General features: G+C 51.1%; 2 protein-coding genes across 3 annotated transcripts in view; one reads left to right on the top strand and one right to left on the bottom strand.

Annotated features, from left to right (window-relative positions):
• Positions 1-7,657, bottom strand: part of CARS2 (cysteinyl-tRNA synthetase 2, mitochondrial) — a gene marked incomplete at its 5' end in the record, with an annotated part of 32,797 nt that extends 25,140 nt beyond the window's left edge. Inside the window, 3 exons of the mRNA XM_079722116.1 lie at positions 3,730-3,847; positions 7,061-7,111; positions 7,446-7,657. Coding sequence (XP_079578242.1) covers positions 3,730-3,847; positions 7,061-7,111; positions 7,446-7,657 — 381 coding nt within the window. The remainder of the gene's footprint in view (positions 1-3,729; positions 3,848-7,060; positions 7,112-7,445) is intronic.
• Positions 7,658-12,771: 5,114 nt separating this feature from the next.
• ING1 (inhibitor of growth family member 1) lies at positions 12,772-17,974 on the top strand (the record flags this gene model as incomplete). Of its 2 annotated transcripts, none has more annotated exons than XM_079721924.1 (2): positions 12,772-12,907; positions 17,034-17,974. In XM_079721924.1, 2 exons carry the CDS (start codon positions 12,772-12,774, stop codon positions 17,732-17,734), a joined length of 837 nt encoding a protein of 278 aa, XP_079578050.1. In that variant the 3' UTR covers positions 17,735-17,974. The 2 variants fall into 2 exon arrangements, with proteins under 2 accessions (XP_079578050.1, XP_079578051.1); XM_079721925.1 differs by lacking the exon at positions 12,772-12,907 and adding an exon at positions 14,922-14,982.
• Positions 17,975-18,275: the final 301 nt, after the last annotated feature.

Below are 18,275 nucleotides of genomic sequence, written 5' to 3'. Positions count from 1 at the left end.
GCACAGGCTTTCTCTAGTTGCGGCGAGCGGAGGCTACTCTTCGTTGCGGTGCGCGGGCTTCTCATCACGGTGGCTTCTCTTGTTGCGGAGCGCAGGCTCTGGCGCACGGGCTTCAGTAGTTGTGGCACGTAGGCTTCAGTAGTTGTGGCTCACGTGCTCTAGAGCGCAGACTCAGTAGTTGTGGCGCACGGGCTTAGCTGCTCCGCGGCTTGTGGGATCTTCCCGGACCAGGGCTTAAACCCCTGTCCCCTGCATTGGCAGGCGGATTCTTAACCACCGCGCCACCAGGGAAGCCCCGTCAATTCTATTCTGACACCAGCTCCCGGGGTCAGCATAGACCCCGCAAGTTAAGGGCTCAGTCCCACGGGACTGCCCCACTTCAGACACCTGCAGCAGTGGGGTCCTCAGGCCACCAGCACTTTTGTCCACCAACTAGAAATTTGGGGGTTTGATGAAATGAGTCACGGAACTCAGGAGAGCACTCCACTTCCCATTACCAGTTTATATAAAGGACACAACTCAGCAGCCGCCCCGTGGACAAGACACGCGGGACGAGGTTGGGGAGCGGGGGCGTGCATGCCCTCGGAGGGCCGTTGGGCACCACCTCCCAGCACCTCCACGTCCAGCAACCGGGAAGCTCCAGAGCCCCGTGGTCGGGGGTCTTACGGAGGCTCCATCCTTGGGAAGGCTGATGAAATCCCTGGCCATCGGCGATCGGCTCAACCTCCAGCCCCTCTCCCCCACTGCCCAGGAGGGACGCAGGTGGCAGTGAAAGTTCCAGCTCGACTCATGGCTGCTCTTTCTGGCACCAGCCCCCATCCCAACACCATCTAGGGGCCCAGCCACTGGTCATCCCATTAGCTCAGAGAAGACACTATCACTCCAGCTGTGGACCAGGAACCACGACAAAGACCACATGCGTATTTTTATTTCAACACAGCCCTGAGCTGAGCTTCCTACTGGTTTGGGTTTCCTCCGATACCTCAAACTCCCTCTCTCTCCACTCACGAAGCGCGCACCCTCCCCCAGTGCAGGGCGCCCACCGAGCCTTCCCTGAGGCCCTCGTCCCTGGTCGCATCCCTCCGCCCCAGAGCGGGCCATTCCCACTGCACTGAGCTGGTCCCGTGCTGGAAGGTCCCACGGTCTACGGAACAAAGCCCAACTCCCAGGTCATCGTCCAGGCCGGGATGCCCCTCCCTCTCCAGCTTCGCCAGCTGGCACCGCCCGCCCCATGTGCCACGGATACTGCAGGATTGGCTTCCACGCGGGACACGCTCTCCCCTCCACCCAGAATGTCTCGCTCTTCACGTGCCAGTCCCTTCCTAACATCCCGCGTGGGCGAAACTCCTCCAGTAAGTCATCTCTGAATTCCAGAAAGGCGCAGTGACCCTCTTTGCACCCCACCCCCAATCTGGGCTTACAAAATAAACTAAGTCACACACAGAGCATCCGTCTGAGGGTCCGTCTGCCTCACCGGACACAAGGTCCGGAGGCCAGGAACTGTCGGTCTCACCTCTGTCCACGTAAAGCCTCTGTCCCAGGCCTGAGCCAGGACCCGGATGGTCAATGAAGTTCAGGGACAGTCCTGGAAACGGAAGTCGAGTCCACTGTCAGGGGACACGACACACTGACTGAACTATCCAGACTAAGTAAAAATGGGAAACCCTGCCGTGCTGAGGACGTGAGGCAATACGTTTAAAGTTGGAACCCATTTTCGGCACTGCTGGTAACCTCTCTCTGAAATGATCCAGCTCCAAGAAGGGTGACAAATAGTATCAGATAAACTGCTCATCATTTGACCTAGTAATTCCACCTTGGGAAAAATATTTAAGCAAACAAAACGGGGGGAGAAAAAGAAATTCACTGCAGCACTATTTTTAACATCTAGAAACAATAAAAACAGTCAAAGATGGGGAGGTCCAGAGGAATCTCTTGAGTAGCCCCCAACGGCGGAATGCTGTCTAGTTATTAAAAAGGCAAATCGGTAGGAAATAGGGAGATGGGGTTTCTAGGAAATAAATCTGAGAGAAAATAACAGAATATGAGGAATGCAAGAGTCCAAATATAAGGATGGTAGTAAGTACAATGTCTGTGTGACGGAAGGTTGTAAGACAATTTTAAAATGTTTAAGAATACTTAACATGAAAACACACTCAAAATGCAATAAGTGGAAAAAGCAGGTTACGAAACAATATAAAGTATAAACTCGTTTTCTAAAAAAAACACTATATATATACATATATTCATACATTTTTAAAATTACAGGATGTAAGGCACTCCATGTAGGTTTTTCTGTAAATTAGATAATTTAACAATTTTTTACAGATCGTTAGAGATAACTGTTATAGATATACATAATTGTTATAGAGAGTTGCTAATCATAAAAAGCAGAAGAGGTGAACCTTTGAAAGTAGACTTTTAAAAATATAACTATAGGGGGTTTCCCTGGTGGCACAGTGGTTAAGAATCCACCTGCTAATGCAGGGGACACGGGTTCAAGCCCTGGTCCAGGAAGATCCCACATGCCACGGAGCAACTAAGCCCGTGAGCCACAACTACTGAGCCCGCATGTCTAGACCCCTTGCTCCGCAACAAGAGAATCCACCGCGATGGGAAACCCACGCACCGCAACGAAGAGTAGCCCCCACTCGCCGCAACTAAAGAAAGCTCGCGTGCAGCAACGAAGACCCAACACAGCCAAGAATAAATAAAATAAAATAAAAAAATAGGGCTTCCCTGGTGGCACAGTGGTTGAGAGTCCGCCTGCCGATGCAGGGGACACGGGTTCGTGCCCCGGTCCGGGAAGATCCCACATGCCGCGGAGCGGCTGGGCCCGTGAGCCATGGCCGCTGAGCCTGCGTGTCCGGAGCCTGTGCTCCGCAATGGGAGAGACCACAACAGTGAGAGGCCCGCGTACCGCAAAAAAAAAAAAAAAAAAAAAGAAAACAAGAAATAAATTTATTTAAAAATATATATATACATATATATATATATATATACACATATATAAGACTATAGGGAATTCCCTGGCAGTCCCATGGTTAGGACTCCGCGCTCCCAATGCCGGGGGCCCAGGTTCGATCCCTGGTCAGGGAACTAGATCCCGCATGCATGCCGCAACTGAGACCCAGTGCAGCCAAAATAAATAAATAAATAAATAATAACAATAGAACTACAGGGACTTCCCTGGTGGTCCAGTGGTTAGGACTCTTTGTTCTCACCGCCGAGGGTCCAGGCTCAATCCCTGGTCGGGGAACTAAGATCCCAGAAGCCACGTGCCACGGCCAAAAAAATAAATAAAATTTTTAAAAATAAAAAATAAAAATATAACTATTTTAGTTAATCCCTATGTTAGGATTTCCCCCCAAGACTTCCTCTAAATGCTGAATGAGATATAAGGGAAGCACCCTGTTCACTTAACAAATGAGAAAATTAAACCTCCTATGAGCTAAATTTCCCGAGCCCCAAAATGGCCTTTTGACTTTCCTCTGTAAACAGGGAGTAAGGTATTTACCCTGGAGGCTGAGGGGGCAGGGAAGGGCCTGCATTCAGGCCAGGAAGCCTCCAAGGAATGAGACGATTCAGGAAGATAACCTGTCAGAGTATCCTCGTGGGGGCCACGTGTGGACAGTAAGGCCTGAAAAGTCTTGTGAAGTGCAAATAAGAAGTGTCGAATAGGGGTTAGAATACTAATCAATCAAAGCACTAATCAATATAATCCACACTTACCTCATTGGCTCTTTTGATTATTTTATCATCCACGTCTGTAATTCCCATCACCATGATGATGTTGCACCCAAAAACCCTGGTAAGGATCCTTCGAATTATATCAAATCTAACATATGAGCTGAAAGAAAAAAAACGTTAGGGCATCTTTAAAACCGAAAGTCATCACTGTGATCTTCAAAAGCGTGCAGTACATTTAACGTGATGCCGCACGTTGACTGTGAGCGTGTGATATCAAGGACAGCTCCAAGGACAGCTGAGAAAAGGAAAAGCCTTTTACTGACTGGCCCATGTGGGTCTGCACGAGAAACTGACAAAGGTGCTGCCTCAATTTCAGGACACCGCATTAGCATTTTTAACTTTACAGACGTTGAGTTTACATCTATTCAACTGTATAAAAAATTCACTCGTGATGCAAGTTCAGGAGGTGGTCAAGATACTGAGAGCTTTTACCATCCTTGTTCGTGTTCTAGAATAACTAATGTTTCACCGTGACAAGAGATAGAAGCAAATAATGACAAATCAAGACAGGGACAATCCCATCAAAGCTGGATAAGATCATTCCTAAGAAACATGCACACAACTGTGGAATATAGAAACACCAGCTTATGGACAGACTGCACAGGGGTAATTCAGACTTGTGAAAGCAAAAGGGTTTAAAATCTAAGATCCATTTAAAATCTCAAGAAAACAGTTTCCCATAAAAACCACCTTAAAACTCAGGGTCAGCTAATCTCATGCTCATCTCTGCTATCCACACGGCCTAAATTTGAGCTCATAAAATCATTTTCCCTTGAAAATGAGCCTTATTATTGTACCCCTTGAACTCCCAACACCCACCCGCCCCAAACAGAGCTGAGGCCAAATTCTAGGGACAAGCATCTCCAAAACTCCTTCTCAAGGAGCTAAAAGGTTAAATATCCTTTTGAAGCCTCAGACTGCTAATTTATGAACTGGGCAAAATTCCACTATGTCATAGGGTTGCTGTACATAATCTTGGTGCCTGTGCAGGAGGAATTCCAACTAATTCTTACTATAATTATCATCAGTGTACCCCTCTTTGTCAAGTCAGGAAAACTCTACAAGAAATGAGATTTAAGAGAAAAAGCTAACAGGAACCTAAAACAGAGTGAAAAGAGTCAAATCACACGCGCAGCCCAGAGGAGCTCGGGGGCTGCGGGTCCCTGATACCTGCATGGGGCTGCTCCCCGGGGCCTCCACAAGCACCGTGGGTACCTTGAAAGCCCAGGTGCAGGACCAGCTCTCCTGGCTGAGGCCACACCCCTAGCGGGGAACCCGAACTCGGCAGACACCCGCCTCCCCCTCAGCTCAGCACTTCCCAGCCAGGGGACCTGTCCCCATTTACACTCTGGGGATGAGAGCACCACCACCTGGTGTGGTCGGAGGATATCACTGGCTGGGGTTTGCGCAGCATTTAGAATGGCACGTAGCAAGAGCTGAGTCTGTTAAGTGTCTGTCTCTTTAGCACAGAGGCTGGCGGGGCGAGCCGGGAGGACAGTGTGGAGACAGGAACCTGGAGAGTGAGCGGGGACAGACCCGCGGAAGGACACGGTCCCAGGCTTTGGGATTTTAAACTTTACTTAAGAGCAGTGGCCCGTGCCTGCCCGTGCCTGACCATCCCTGCCCCCAAGATAACAACCTCTTCAGAAATCTCGTAGCACTTAGGGTTCTACCTCGCAGGGACACGCCTAATTGAGGACTCTCCCTGATGACGCACCGCCGAGATGCCCAGAGTGGTTATCCTCAAGGGGGGCCTGGGCGAGGGAGTCGGACAGGAGGCTTCTGGGGTGTTGATGGCGTTCTGTTTCTCAGCCGAAGAACCACGGACACTGTCTTGGCCGTACACTGAGGATCCGTACTCTTTTCCGTATTTGTAAGGACAGACCCAAGTTACAACTGAAAGGCCTGGTTCTGCTATGGTTGGAGATAAGGGAGAGGCTCTGCCCCAGTCCCCCTTTCTTTCAGAATCTCTTCCTCGGCCCTTTTAAAATGCACCTAAATGCTTCTAATGGCTAAACAAGCCTCCGTCAGTCTCATAACTCAGGACGGTTTCAAGGACCTGGGAGCCTTCACTTTGAAATGAAGTTACCAAGAATGTTCGCCACCCCATGGGAGGGGCCTAACCGGTGCCCGAATCCACACTGCAGACCTGCCTGAACCAGAGAGCTGGGCCCACTCAGCTTACACAAGACTGCAAGTCCCTTCGTCTCTGCAATCCTTTCAGCGAGCTGCCTGTGCGTCCCATTCGAAGGTTTAATTCTTATTCGATAGTAAAACGGTTTTCTTTCTCTTTTGCCTTTGTGGAGAGGTTTTCCAGGGTGGGAGATACAATAACCTCTACTGTTTTCAATATTTCCCCCAACATATTCAATACTCCAATAAAGAGATCAGGGTTTCCCTGGTGGCGCAGTGGTTCAGAGTCCGCCTGCCGATGCAGGGGACACGGGTGCATGCCTCTGGTCCGGGAAGATCCCACATGCCGCGGAGCGGCTGGGCCCGTGAGCCGTGGCCGCTGAGCCTGCACGTCCGGAGCCTGTGCTCCGCAACAGGAGAGGCCACAGCAGTGAGAGGCCGCGTACCGCAAAAAAAAAAAAAAAAGAACTGGTGAGCCTTCACCACACTTCCCACCTCAGGGACTGGGTTAAGCAGCACTTTATGGGAGTTATTTCATAAAATTGTGAAGATTCAAAAAGATGGATACTATTATCCCCACCTCAAAGATGAAGAAACCAGGACTCAAAGTAATAAAGTGGGGGACTTCCCTGGTGGTCCAGTGGGTAAGACTCTGCACTCTCAATGCAGGGGGCCCAGGTTCGATCCCTGGTCCGGGAACTGGATCCCACATGCATGCCGCAACGAAGAAGTCGGCATGTTGCAACTAAAAAAGATCTCACATGCCACAACTAAGATCCGCCGCAGCCAAAATAAATAAATAATAAATAAATAAATAACTATTAAAAAAAAAAAAAGTAATAAAGTGGCCTGTCCAAAGCTGGGAAATAAGCGATGGGGGTCAGAAATAACTCCTGACCAGCTGATTCAAGGCCCCTTGGAAAGGCTTCATCTCACTACCCAACGATTCCAAAACAGGTCCTCCTTCTTCACTGCTCCTCACTGCCTCCCTGACCTTCCTCACCTGTGAAATGGGACCAAGCGAGACTGTGACATGTATGCTTCCCACGATGCCTGCAATACAGTAATTATTCAGCATTCTCAAGTTGCCACTTGAGGGATGGCAAAAACATGCAAAGGCTTTTTCTTTCCAAAATAAATGGTCCCTTAAGGTGTGAAAATTCAACCTCAGGACACTCACCAAGCATGACCCAGGTGTGCATGATCGTAGACAGTTGGTCCACAGCTATACCTAGGAACAGAGTTAAAATCCACCAGGTGAAACATATTTGCAAGAAACGGCACCCCACTCTCAGTTATGATCATCATATAATCATGCCTTTTTTGAAAAGTAACCACTTTGGGGGAATGCATAGCCGGGGCTGTATTACACTTGAATCGCTAAATGCACAGCCGAACCTGTGAATCACTGACTTTAAACATGCTTTTATCACTAATTAAATGCTTCCACCTGAGATCCCAATCCCGCTTTCCATGCAGAGGCCCCGCCTCCGAATACGCTGGGTCCACAGCCCTTCCCGCCCCATCTCCCGCAGCACCCCGCCCCCCCAATCCCCGGGGGCTACCAGGAGGCGGTGTCCGCGCCGCTCACGATCAAGGGGTCTTTCCTCCCAGTGAGGCTGTTGTACACCTTGACGCCCGTGTCGTAGCCCGCAGGCTGCAGCCAGCCCTGCCCGCGCGCCCCCGACGCCGCCCGCCCCGGCCGCGGCCCCGGCCCCAGGCCCAGCGGGGCCCGGAAAAGTGAGGAACCCACGGGGACCCTGCGCGTCCGCAGCATGGCCGCTCCGCGAGCCGCGCGCAGAGACTCGCCAGCCATACCCACTCCGGGAGGGGCCACCAGGCCCCGCCCACACGGAAGAGGCCCTGTCACGCCCCGCCTACCCCGGAAGAGGCGGTCGGGAAGAGGCCGCCCCGCCTCCCTCGGGCTATCCGGAGCCCGCTGCGGCGGGAGGGGCAGTGCCTCGGGGTGGGGGAGGGGAGCGGCAGGCTCGGGTAGTGTCCCAGCCCCGGGCCGCGCGCGGGCCGAGGCGCTCCGCCCTTCTCGGCGCGGGACTGAGCAGAACCGATGCGACCCGGGCCTGGGGACGGGCCCACGCGCGGCCGGGTCCGGTTCACAGGGCGGGCACCAGCTGCCGGCTCCTCGCCTACTGGCGAAGCACGTCTGCACCCCAACTCAGCACACACAGAGCACGTCTGCACCCCAACTCAGCACACACAGAGCACGTCTGCACCCCAGCGCACACACTCTGCGCATGAAAGAACGAAGCTAGGACACCACCCATTCATCAAGTACGCGTAGTAGGAAATGTCTGCCTGGGATTCATTTTACTATTAAAAGTTATGTCATCTCGTCTCTTGAGAACAAAAACATTCTGAATTGCGGTTTCAACGGGACTTTTTAAAGGTGGATTCTCTCGAAGTTACTTTCAAATTATCTCGACAAATGTGTCCCTATTGATATCTTTCAAAACCGTGTCAAAAAAAGAAAAAGAACGAAAGGATGAAAGAATGAGAGAGAAAGGAAGGAAGAAAAAGAAAGAAGGAAAGGAAAGGAAAGAAAAAGAAAGAGAAAAAGAAAGGAAAGGAAAAAAGAAAAAAATCCCCTTTGCTTTTGCAGTCCTCAGAACAGCACATAAGTTCCCCAGTTCTTTCTTGGGCTTGTTTTGGGTGTTCTATAGAAAGGCAAGTGCTTAGCTAGAGACAAACAATTATCTTCCTAGAGCACTTAAACTTTTCCCCAAGATCCCTGGAGTCCAGCTCTGCAGCTAAACGGTAGCCTAACGTGAATTGTGTTCTAAGGCATGACGCTAAAATGTTAGAATCTGTCGTTCAGAATTAGGAGACCTCCACATCAGTGCTAAGCACACACTCCCCAAATACTCACAGTTCTGCTGGTGCATTACCCGATCCCTGAGTACTTTAGATTGCAAGTTCTTTTGAACACTCTCACTGTACTCAAAAACAAATTCAGAAAAGGACTGCAGAATCAATCTCTGATGAAATCCACCTGTTGTGCAGGTGGGAGAACATTTGAGCAGTAAAACATCTGATAGAGAAAGCTCTGACCCAGATATTAGATATGCCAGTAAAATAAGAAAATGAACAAAAGGCTTGACTGCAATCTGTGAGAATATGCGGAATCCAAGGAAAAAGCTAGAAGTTTTGAAAACAGATTTAGTAAGACAACACCAAACCCCGCACATGAATCTGGATAGCTGGCATGTTTTAATTGGCCATAGGACATCATGATTTTTAAACTAACAGTGGTATCTTGTCCTCTGAAAATTGGTCCCATAAGGTGCTTAGCCCTTGGCAGGCAGCAATGCTACCTTAAGTCTTCTGGGAATCTTCAAACAGTGATAAACATACCCATTATTTAATGATGCTTAAAAGCATGACTCCTCTTGCAGGTTCAATATTAAAGTGACTGGGAAGATATATTAGCACATACACCAAAAGAGTGCGTGAGCGTTGAGGTGACCCCTCCCAGTCTAGGTCAGAACAAAGTATATTAAAATTAACGATTCCAAAATATCACGAATGCCATTTCTTAGTCCTTCATGACAACAGCAAAAAAAATGTAGTTCTCAGCATTACATTTTCTTTCAAAGCAAAATTTGTAAATCGAAACTAGAGTAGATAAGATAGCACATATTGTTTAGGGCAATTCAAGTTTGAGATGAATGTGTTAGGATTTATACTTTAAGCACCTCAAAACATAAAGAATTGTATGTTCATCTCTTTTACTCCCATAGGTTTCAGCATCTCCAGTTAAACTAGAAATATAACCTTAGAAAAGAGAATTTAATAACTATTTTTGAAACACACTCCAAAGAACAAAATTGAAACAACCAAAATTCTTCAATCTATCCTCAAAATTAAACACTTTTCTTTAGTGGCATATCTAAAATGCGTGGTCACAGTTATGCCTTAGCTATTGGTCTTCTAACCTTGTCCAGAAAACGGTAAAATCTTTGGCATACACTTTAAGAACTTTGTAAAGCTAATCAAATATTTTCTGACTTTTTAGCCCAAGGGGTAAATTAAATGTCATACAGACATTTTTCACCACTGCATCCCTACTGCATAGAACAGCAGCTAGCACATGCTAGGTGTTCATTAAATATTTCTTGTTGAATGAATAAGTTTTTTTTTGTTTCACGTGTCTGTGAAGTCCATGAAAACATGAATAATCATTATTGGGATGACATCGTGATTAAAAAACAAACAAACAAAAAAACCTCCAGCTTGCTTATCATTGGAAGGGGTAAATTGTTTCTCACCTTTATTCTTTTTTTGTTGTTGTTGTTTTGTTTTGTTTTGTTTTGTTTTTGCAGTACGCGAGCCTCTCACTGCTGTGGCCTCTCCCGTTGCAGAGCACAGGCTCCGGACACGCAGGCTCAGCGGCCATGGCTCACGGGCCCAGCCGCTCCGCGGCATGTGGGATCTTCCCGGACCGGGGCACGAACCCGCATCCCCTGCATCGGCAGGCGGACTCCCAACCACTGCGCCACCAGGGAAGCCCACCTTTATTCTTAAATCAAGATAAACACTACTCATTTTAGAGCCGATGAAGGCAAGGATTAAAAGAACCTATCTCTTTCTTGCAACTGTACTTTAAAATTACTTATCTGCTTTTTTCTTATTCAACGTTTACTCTCTATCCCGTATAATGTCTCCGTTTCCACATAACGTCATAGTATTAAAGTCTTTTGTGCAGGCTAGTGGCCAGTAAATGAAACTTAACTCATCATTTGCTTTAAGCTGGGCCAAAACTGGAAAAATGCGAATCGCTAAGTAAAATAACCACCATTATCCTGAATATCGAAGTGAACGTTCTCCTGATGTGAGGGTGGGTTAAGGGGGCTGAGAGTAAAGATCAAACCCGTTTACTTGAAAGTGTAAGTATTATTCGTCATTTATCACCGCATCAACGATCCAATGTGAACAACTCATTTCGAAAGACAAACAGCTCCATTTAGTGTCGTCTGCGCCCCGCAGATCGCTGGAATGAGCACCGCTGCAGATAATTACCTATTTTATAAACACTGGATTGGTGTGCAATGCTATTGGGTTACAAAGAGTAACTTAAAACTTCCCGGCGGTCGTGGTTGTCACAACACTGCTTCTCCGGAGACTCGGAGCTCCAACGAGAACGTGCCGAACCTCAGAGCATCCTTCCCCGACCAAGTGGAGCGTCCGCGGGGCAGCAGGACACCCGGGAGCGAGGCCGAAACGCCCCATCCACGAGCCGAAGGACGCGGCGCCGCCCAGGCGCGGAGCTGGTAGGGGCGTCCGGAGGCTGCGGCCGAGCTACCTGACAGGGTTAGAGACCGCGACAGGACACCCGCCCCTCGGAAGACGAGACGGCCAAACAGCAAAGCACAGCCGAAACAGCCGAGCGCGCCAATCCGGGAACACCAGCCGTGATGCAGGCCTCGGCCCAGAGGACAAAAGCCAGAGCGTGGCCACGCCCGTGGGCGGGTCCTCGGCCGGAAGGGGCGGGTCTGAGCGCTGGCCCGTCGTCTAGGCAACGGGGCTCTTCCGAAAGTCCTAATCGAGGAGTTTAGGGCGGGGAGAGGAGCCATGGGGGGAGGGGAGGGGCCGAGACAGCACAGGGAGAGACCCCCAGGACCCCGGCAAGTGGAAGCCTGCCCCGCCCCGCTTTGGGTGGTCTTTCGAAATGGGGGCGCGGACTTAAAGAACGGATTCCAGGACACAGGCGGGAAGGAGTCGGGGTGGCCCGCCCTCTGCGGGGGCCCGGCGTGGGGAACTGCTCCCCTCTCGAACCCCTTTGTTCCCAAGCCGCTCAACACTGGGCTCCGGCCGACAACACAAAGGGAGGGCGGTGAGGACTGCGCAAGCGCGAGAGCCGCCAAGGCTGCTGGGAGTGGTGGTCCGACTGCCGAATGGTAGGTCTCCCGCGCGGGCAGGCTGCTGCCTGGGCCGCACCAGTGCGCATGCGCCATCGCTTCCGGCCTGCTCGGCCAGCCCTGTCCCTCCGCCCCCTGGAGGACGCGGGTTTCTAGTAGTAAGAGCCCGGGAGGAGGTATCCGTGCTCACCCCGCCTTCTCTTCGTCCTGATTGGACTACTGATGTGAGAGCGGCAACTCGATTGGCTGTTGAGGTTGCCAGTCTGTTCCGAGCCGTACTTATTTTCCACTGCAAGGCGGGCTTCGGAGAGTGAGGGGCTGAGCATGGGGAGGGAGGTGGCGACCTGGGTTCGCGATGGTGCCACTGCCGGGTCGGTTCTGGCCAGGTCTTGGGCGGGGCTATCTGCTGCCCCGCGTCCCCCTGTGGGCGTGCAGTGCCGCCCGACGCGCTCCGCCTGCAAGTGCGAAACTCTTAGTAAAGTTTGCGCCTCACCCGCCGCCCCTTGCCCCCGCGACCCCCGCCCGGGCAAAAGTGACAGACAAACCCACACCCCCGGGCGGCGGGGCTGGTGAGGGGCATGAACGCGGTGGGGGCGGGGCCCACGGGAGAAGGGGGGGCGGAGGGGCCGGGGCGCATGCGCGGTGCTGGGGGCCGAATGTTTCCCAAGTGTTTGAAACTGGTATTTGGGTTTTCCACGTTGGACAAGTGCGGCGCGGCGGGCGGCGCGCGCCCCTTCCCGCGCTCGCTCGGCCCCGGCCCCGGCCCCTGCGCCGGGGTGCGCGCCCGCACGCCCGCCTGCGCCCGCCCCGCGCCTGAGGCCGCCGAGCGCCGGTCCGGCCCGCCAGGCGCCGGTCCCCGGGCCCAGGCAGCGCGGCTCGCAGATGTAGCGGCGCGGGGCCGGCCGGAGGGGGGGCGACGGCGGGCGGGAGCCTTGCATTTTGCAGCGCTGGGCTCCGAGGGGGCGGGGGCCGGAGGAAGCGGAAAGCCGCGCGGAGTCGCCGGGGACCTCGGTGAACCATGTTGAGCCCTGCCAACGGGGAGCAGATCCACCTGGTGAACTATGTGGAGGACTACCTGGACTCCATCGAGTCTCTGCCTTTCGATCTGCAGAGAAACGTCTCTCTGATGCGGGAGATCGACGCGAAATACCAAGGTACGGCGGGATGGATGGGCGGGGGCGGCTGCTCCATCCCCACCGGTCGCGGCGCGCCGCGGGGCTGCGGGCCGTCCTGCTCCCCTCCTGGAGAGCCGCGAGCCCGCGGCGGGGCCCTTGCCGGCAGAAACAAAAGGTCTGGAGCGTCTTTGATTTGCCAAGGTCCTTGTGCGCGAAGCCCGGACACGGAGGAGGAAGGAGGAACGAGAGGTCTCAACGCCAGGCTGCGCGAGCAAAGCGCTCTTTGTAGTGAAGTGACGAGGCGGGGTGCTGCGGGGGAGGGGGCGCAGGGGGCGCAGGCTACAGCGCCGAGGGAGGGATGTGCCGCGGTCGCTAGGCTGAGGGGCGCAGGGACGGGGCTGCGCGCAGGGCTGCTGGGAGGGCGCTGCGGACGAGGGGTCCCCCGGCCCTGCTCGCTGTCCCCGGAACCACCTTCACCCAGTCCCGAATCTGAGTGTTACATAAAGTCCGGGGTCCGTACTCCGCGTGGTGTAGCCTCAGTCGCCCCCGCCCAGCCCACGGCCCTGGACACGGAGTGAGGGCCGACTTGCGAGAGGCGACGCGGCCGGGTGTAGTTTGCGGAGGGCCAGGGCTTTATTCCGTGTGTGCAGTGGGGAAGGGGAGGGCAGGGAAGGGAGGATGTGGCGAAGAAGTCGCCCATCTGTGCTGCGCTTGGGGGGCGCAGGCAAGTATCGTCGGCTTGGAGAGGAACATGGCAGGGGAGAGGACCTGTGGGTCGTTCTCTGCAGCCCCGGCTGCCCAGACTGCCGGAGAGAGACGGAGGGTTCGGGTCCGCTGGGAATTGCTGGCTGTTGGGGAAACTTTCCTGCCTGGTCAGGCACGGCATTGGGGTCTGTATTTGGAACGCGGATAGTCACTCGGAGTTTACCCATGTTTACAGGACTGCGCAGCAGGCAAACGGAAGAGTGGGGGGAGGTGGAAAGCCAGAAAGCACCCCACAGAAAACCGACAACTCCTGGGGGGAAGGCGCCCCTGCGCGCTCTACCGGAGGCTCGGCTTCGCAGCGACTTTTATAGGAGCCTTATTAGCATATTGCGAATGTTCCGCCTCGGCCTCCTGTAATTGGCCGTGGCATCTCCCATGGAATGTCCTTATCAGTCCGCTGCTGAACCATTGGTTGCTGGGCCGGATGAGGGCGGGCCTTGCGCAGTGACTGGCAAGGGTCTCTGTTTCCGCTGCTTTCTTTTTTCTCTTTGGTAGAGGGGCGGGGAGGAGGGAGGAGGTCGAGTTGATTTGAATGTCTTCGGGTCTCTCGGCCTCCGCCGTCGCATTGGCCATTGGTGTAGCTAGGGCGGGCTGTGTTCTCTGGTCCTGCATTGTGATTGGTGCCCCACCTGGCCTCCGCCCTCCGGCCCGGCGACCCCCATAGGCAGTGGTTCCAGGGGCGGGGCGCGCCGCCGGCTGGTCACCTCCCCATTGGCGGGGACCGGCTTGGCCCCGCCCACATGGACGTGAGCCTGGTCACTTCAGTCGCGGAGCAATGGCGGCGCCCGGGGGACAGGGCGAGGCCGGCAATTCTTGCTGCCGGGGCTGTCGAGGGCGCAGTCGGGCCTCCCGCCCGTGCCCCGAGGACCCGTGGATGCGGCCGCGTGGAGCGGGGGAAGCGTGAGTGACCCAGGCCTGGTGGGTCGGTGGCCCAGGACAGGGAGAGCCGGGCGGCCCCCGAGGGGTTCCCGTGTGCTCTGAGCTCGGAGGCGGCTCGGGTGGTGGAATGACTAAAGCGGAGAGTTAACGGGTTTCCCAGTCTTTGAGGAATTCGTCGTCACCGGCACTGTTCCTTAGCATTTTTAGGAAATCTCAAGGAGACCAAGAAGTTCATCCTGAAAATTTTCGAGCGTCCACGTCAGTATACCGTTGAGGTTGCTTTCTTACAGCTTTCCTTACTGTCTGGCAGCCTGTTTTACTGCTTCAGAGCCGGAGTGTCTTCCGTCGAGTTAATACACGCTCAGTGCGTACTTGGCTCCTTCGGAGAAAATCAGTCCCACCCGCACCCTACCCGGCTCACGTGGAAGCCAGTGCCCTGAGTGAGCTGCAGAGCCTTAACATCCGTCATGGTAATAGTCGTAACTCATTTGGTTGGGACTTAGTACTGAGTGTTGAGATATGCAGCACAGTCTAATCTAAGAATTAAGGCTTTATTTTTAAAAGAACTCCTAGGTTGCAAGTCAAACTTTGGTTAACAGTGTTTGCATAGTAAACATCAACTGGACATTAATTCATAAGGATGGATCATAATTAGTTTACCAATGATATTTGAGGTTATTTTGAATTTAAAATATTTTTCAGCTATTTTTAAAGTATTATTTTTTAAATGCCCACGCACCAAGGAAGAAGGCTTCATAAAGCACTTCAGCGCAATCCCTGCGTAAAACAAAAAAGACATTTCTAATAATTGGACAGATCAGTTTAAATCTGGCTGCAGTCTCACTTAATCCTTAGATTCTTTCCATGGTACCATTGCTTTCCTGTAGTGTCGGTATGGAGCATTTTTAGAAAAAAGGGTCAGCAGCGGTTGGAGCTGATGAAGCTGAAGAAGCCAGGTGTGCTGACAGGATGCCACCCTAGTTAGCACAGGGGTTCCTGTTTGCAGATGTTTGTACTTCAGGGGCTTTGTTGATAAGAGTACTTCGCTTGGGGCATCGGAGAAATGTATGCTGTTGTGTAGGTAAAAGAATTTCTTGGTAATTTTGTAATGGGGTGTTTGTTTCTTTCCCACAGCGGGGCTTCACGTGGCTGTAAGCTTGCTTGTGATGTAAAAGAAGCTGTATGCTATTAAATTTTAAATTAGCAATATGATGGAATTGTTCTCTTTTCTATGAAATGATAACATTGTCTTTAGAAATTTGGTTACTAATTAAACCAAGTGATACAGTTTTGTAATGTGTAATCCACTTAATAAATGGCAGAAACTCATATTTTAGCACCTGTGAAATAGAACTTGGATAAGTTGAATAGAGCTATTTATTTTCAGGAATAATTACTCCAAGAGCCCGTGAGACTATGGCATTCCTCCTTTCTGGTGGCAGACAGTCTGCATTGTTCCTCTAAGAAATATCTTCAGCTCTATCATCAGTTGAAGAATGTAGCCTGGAAAATAATATGTGCTTAAGTAGTGTTCGCCTAAGTTCATATGTTTACTCCAGTGTGAGGTTTATGCCCTATAACTAATTGGATATAAGATCTGGAAGGGGTTATGTCACATTTTATACTCGCCCCACCCGTATCCTCCCACAGCTTCTGAGTTGGAGAGTTGAATTGCCTTATTTTAAGAGAATACAAAATCTGATACTATTTAATTTAATGGTTACTGTTTAGGGAAAATAACTGGTAATTTATATCTGTGTATTTAAGTAAATTCTTGGGAAGAATATTTACTTTCCTTATTTCAGTCAGATTATCTAAAATCTGTTGCCTTTTATAGATATAGATGTTACTGTTTTAAGCCGTAAATGGAAACGTAAAATCTGCAACGTTTGTTTTAAAGCAAGGCTGGGTTGCCTGGCTTATTGTGACAAACCATTCTTGTTTTCAGTAATACAGGGTAATACAGAGATAATTCCTGTACCTGCTGAGATGGAATGATGTGACCAATAAACTGAGGCCCTGGGTCACTATGTAGTATTTATGTACGTTCTCTAAATTAATCCGGTATTCTAGACATCGGTACATTAAAATAACAGCCTTTAAATTATTACAAAAATATTTAAATAAAAACAGTGGAAATATAGGACATAATCATTAATTTTACAGAAAATAAAGGTTTGGACCTCAGCACTTCACCTACACTTGAACTTTCCCCGTAGCTGCCTGTCCAAGGAGTTTTCATTACCCAGTCTCTGAATGCACGGAGTCCCTTGGGGAGCTTCGAGGGGCACTTGGATAAATAGGAACCGTGTTGATGTTTGTATTTAGTGCTAGAGGTTTTTTCACTAGGAAAAAAAAAAAAAAGCCTGCCAGAGAGGCCTACAGGTTACAAGGTTTCATGCTAGGAAGCCTTGTATTGATCCTTTTTGTTCCTTAACAGTTACTTTTTTTGTAGATTAGAGAACCGAAAGCCTTGGTAGGGTTTACAGCGAGGGTGTAACGCTTATTTTTTCCTGTGCAGAAATCCTGAAGGAACTGGATGAGTATTACGAGAAGTTCAAGCGGGAGACGGACGGCACCCAGAGGAGGAGAGTGCTGCACTGCATTCAGAGGGCCCTGATTCGGAGCCAGGAGCTGGGCGACGAGAAGATCCAGATCGTGAGTCAGATGGTGGAGCTGGTGGAGAACCGGGCCAGGCAGGTGGACAGTCACGTGGAACTCTTTGAGGCACATCAAGAGGTCAGTGACACCACTGGGCACAGCAAAGCAGGCCAGGATAAGTCAAAAACTGAGACAGTCGCGCAGGCAGAAAAGCCTAACAGCAAGCGGTCCCGGCGACAGCGCAACAACGAGAATCGGGAAAACGCAGCTAATAATCACGACCATGATGACATCACCTCCGGAACGCCTAAGGAGAAGAAGGCAAAGGCCTCCAAGAAGAAGAAACGCTCCAAGGCCAAAGCCGAGAGGGAAGCGTCCCCTGCAGACCTTCCCATTGACCCGAACGAGCCCACGTACTGTCTGTGCAATCAGGTCTCCTATGGAGAGATGATCGGCTGTGACAATGACGAGTGTCCCATCGAGTGGTTCCACTTCTCCTGCGTGGGGCTGAACCATAAACCCAAGGGCAAGTGGTACTGCCCCAAATGTCGAGGAGAGAACGAGAAGACCATGGACAAGGCCCTGGAGAAGTCCAAAAAGGAGCGGGCCTACAACAGGTAGTGGCGGGCCTGGCTGGACCGAGGTGAGCAGGGCGAGCCGTGTATTTATTGCATCGCCACCTGGATGGGCACAGGGACTGCACATGTAGCCTTCTGAAGACTGTTGGAAGAGGAGCTGTTCCTCTCGTAGGGATGACCGGGGTTCTCTTTGCTTTTCCGTTGGTGCACATGTGTAACGAGAGAGTGGTCTGTGGATCAGCATTTTAGAAACTGCAAATACAGGTTTGAATTAAACACTCGAGTGGGTCTCTGGTTTCTGTTGTTGTTGGCAGTCGGGGATATGACTTGGAAGCAACCGAACACATTAAATGTGGAAAGAAGAGATTTCATTTAGCTACCATTTTATTTTTTAAAAAATGTTATCACTTCACAGATTTTTAAAAAGTTAGCCAAGTTGCTGAAAATATAGCCCATAGCAAATTTGTTTCTTGCTATAATAGTGTATATCCATGTAACAATTCAATAGAAAGGTTTAAACTTTGAAAATCATTTTTTAAAAAAGCTAAATGGTTACATTTTACCTGACAAACGTTTTATATACT

This window comes from Hyperoodon ampullatus (genome assembly GCF_949752795.1).
Source record: "Hyperoodon ampullatus genome assembly, chromosome: 16".
NCBI classification, from domain to species: domain Eukaryota; kingdom Metazoa; phylum Chordata; class Mammalia; order Artiodactyla; family Ziphiidae; genus Hyperoodon; species Hyperoodon ampullatus.
The sequence above is the reverse complement of the archived record's forward strand: the minus strand, read 5'-3'. Positions and strand labels throughout refer to the sequence as shown.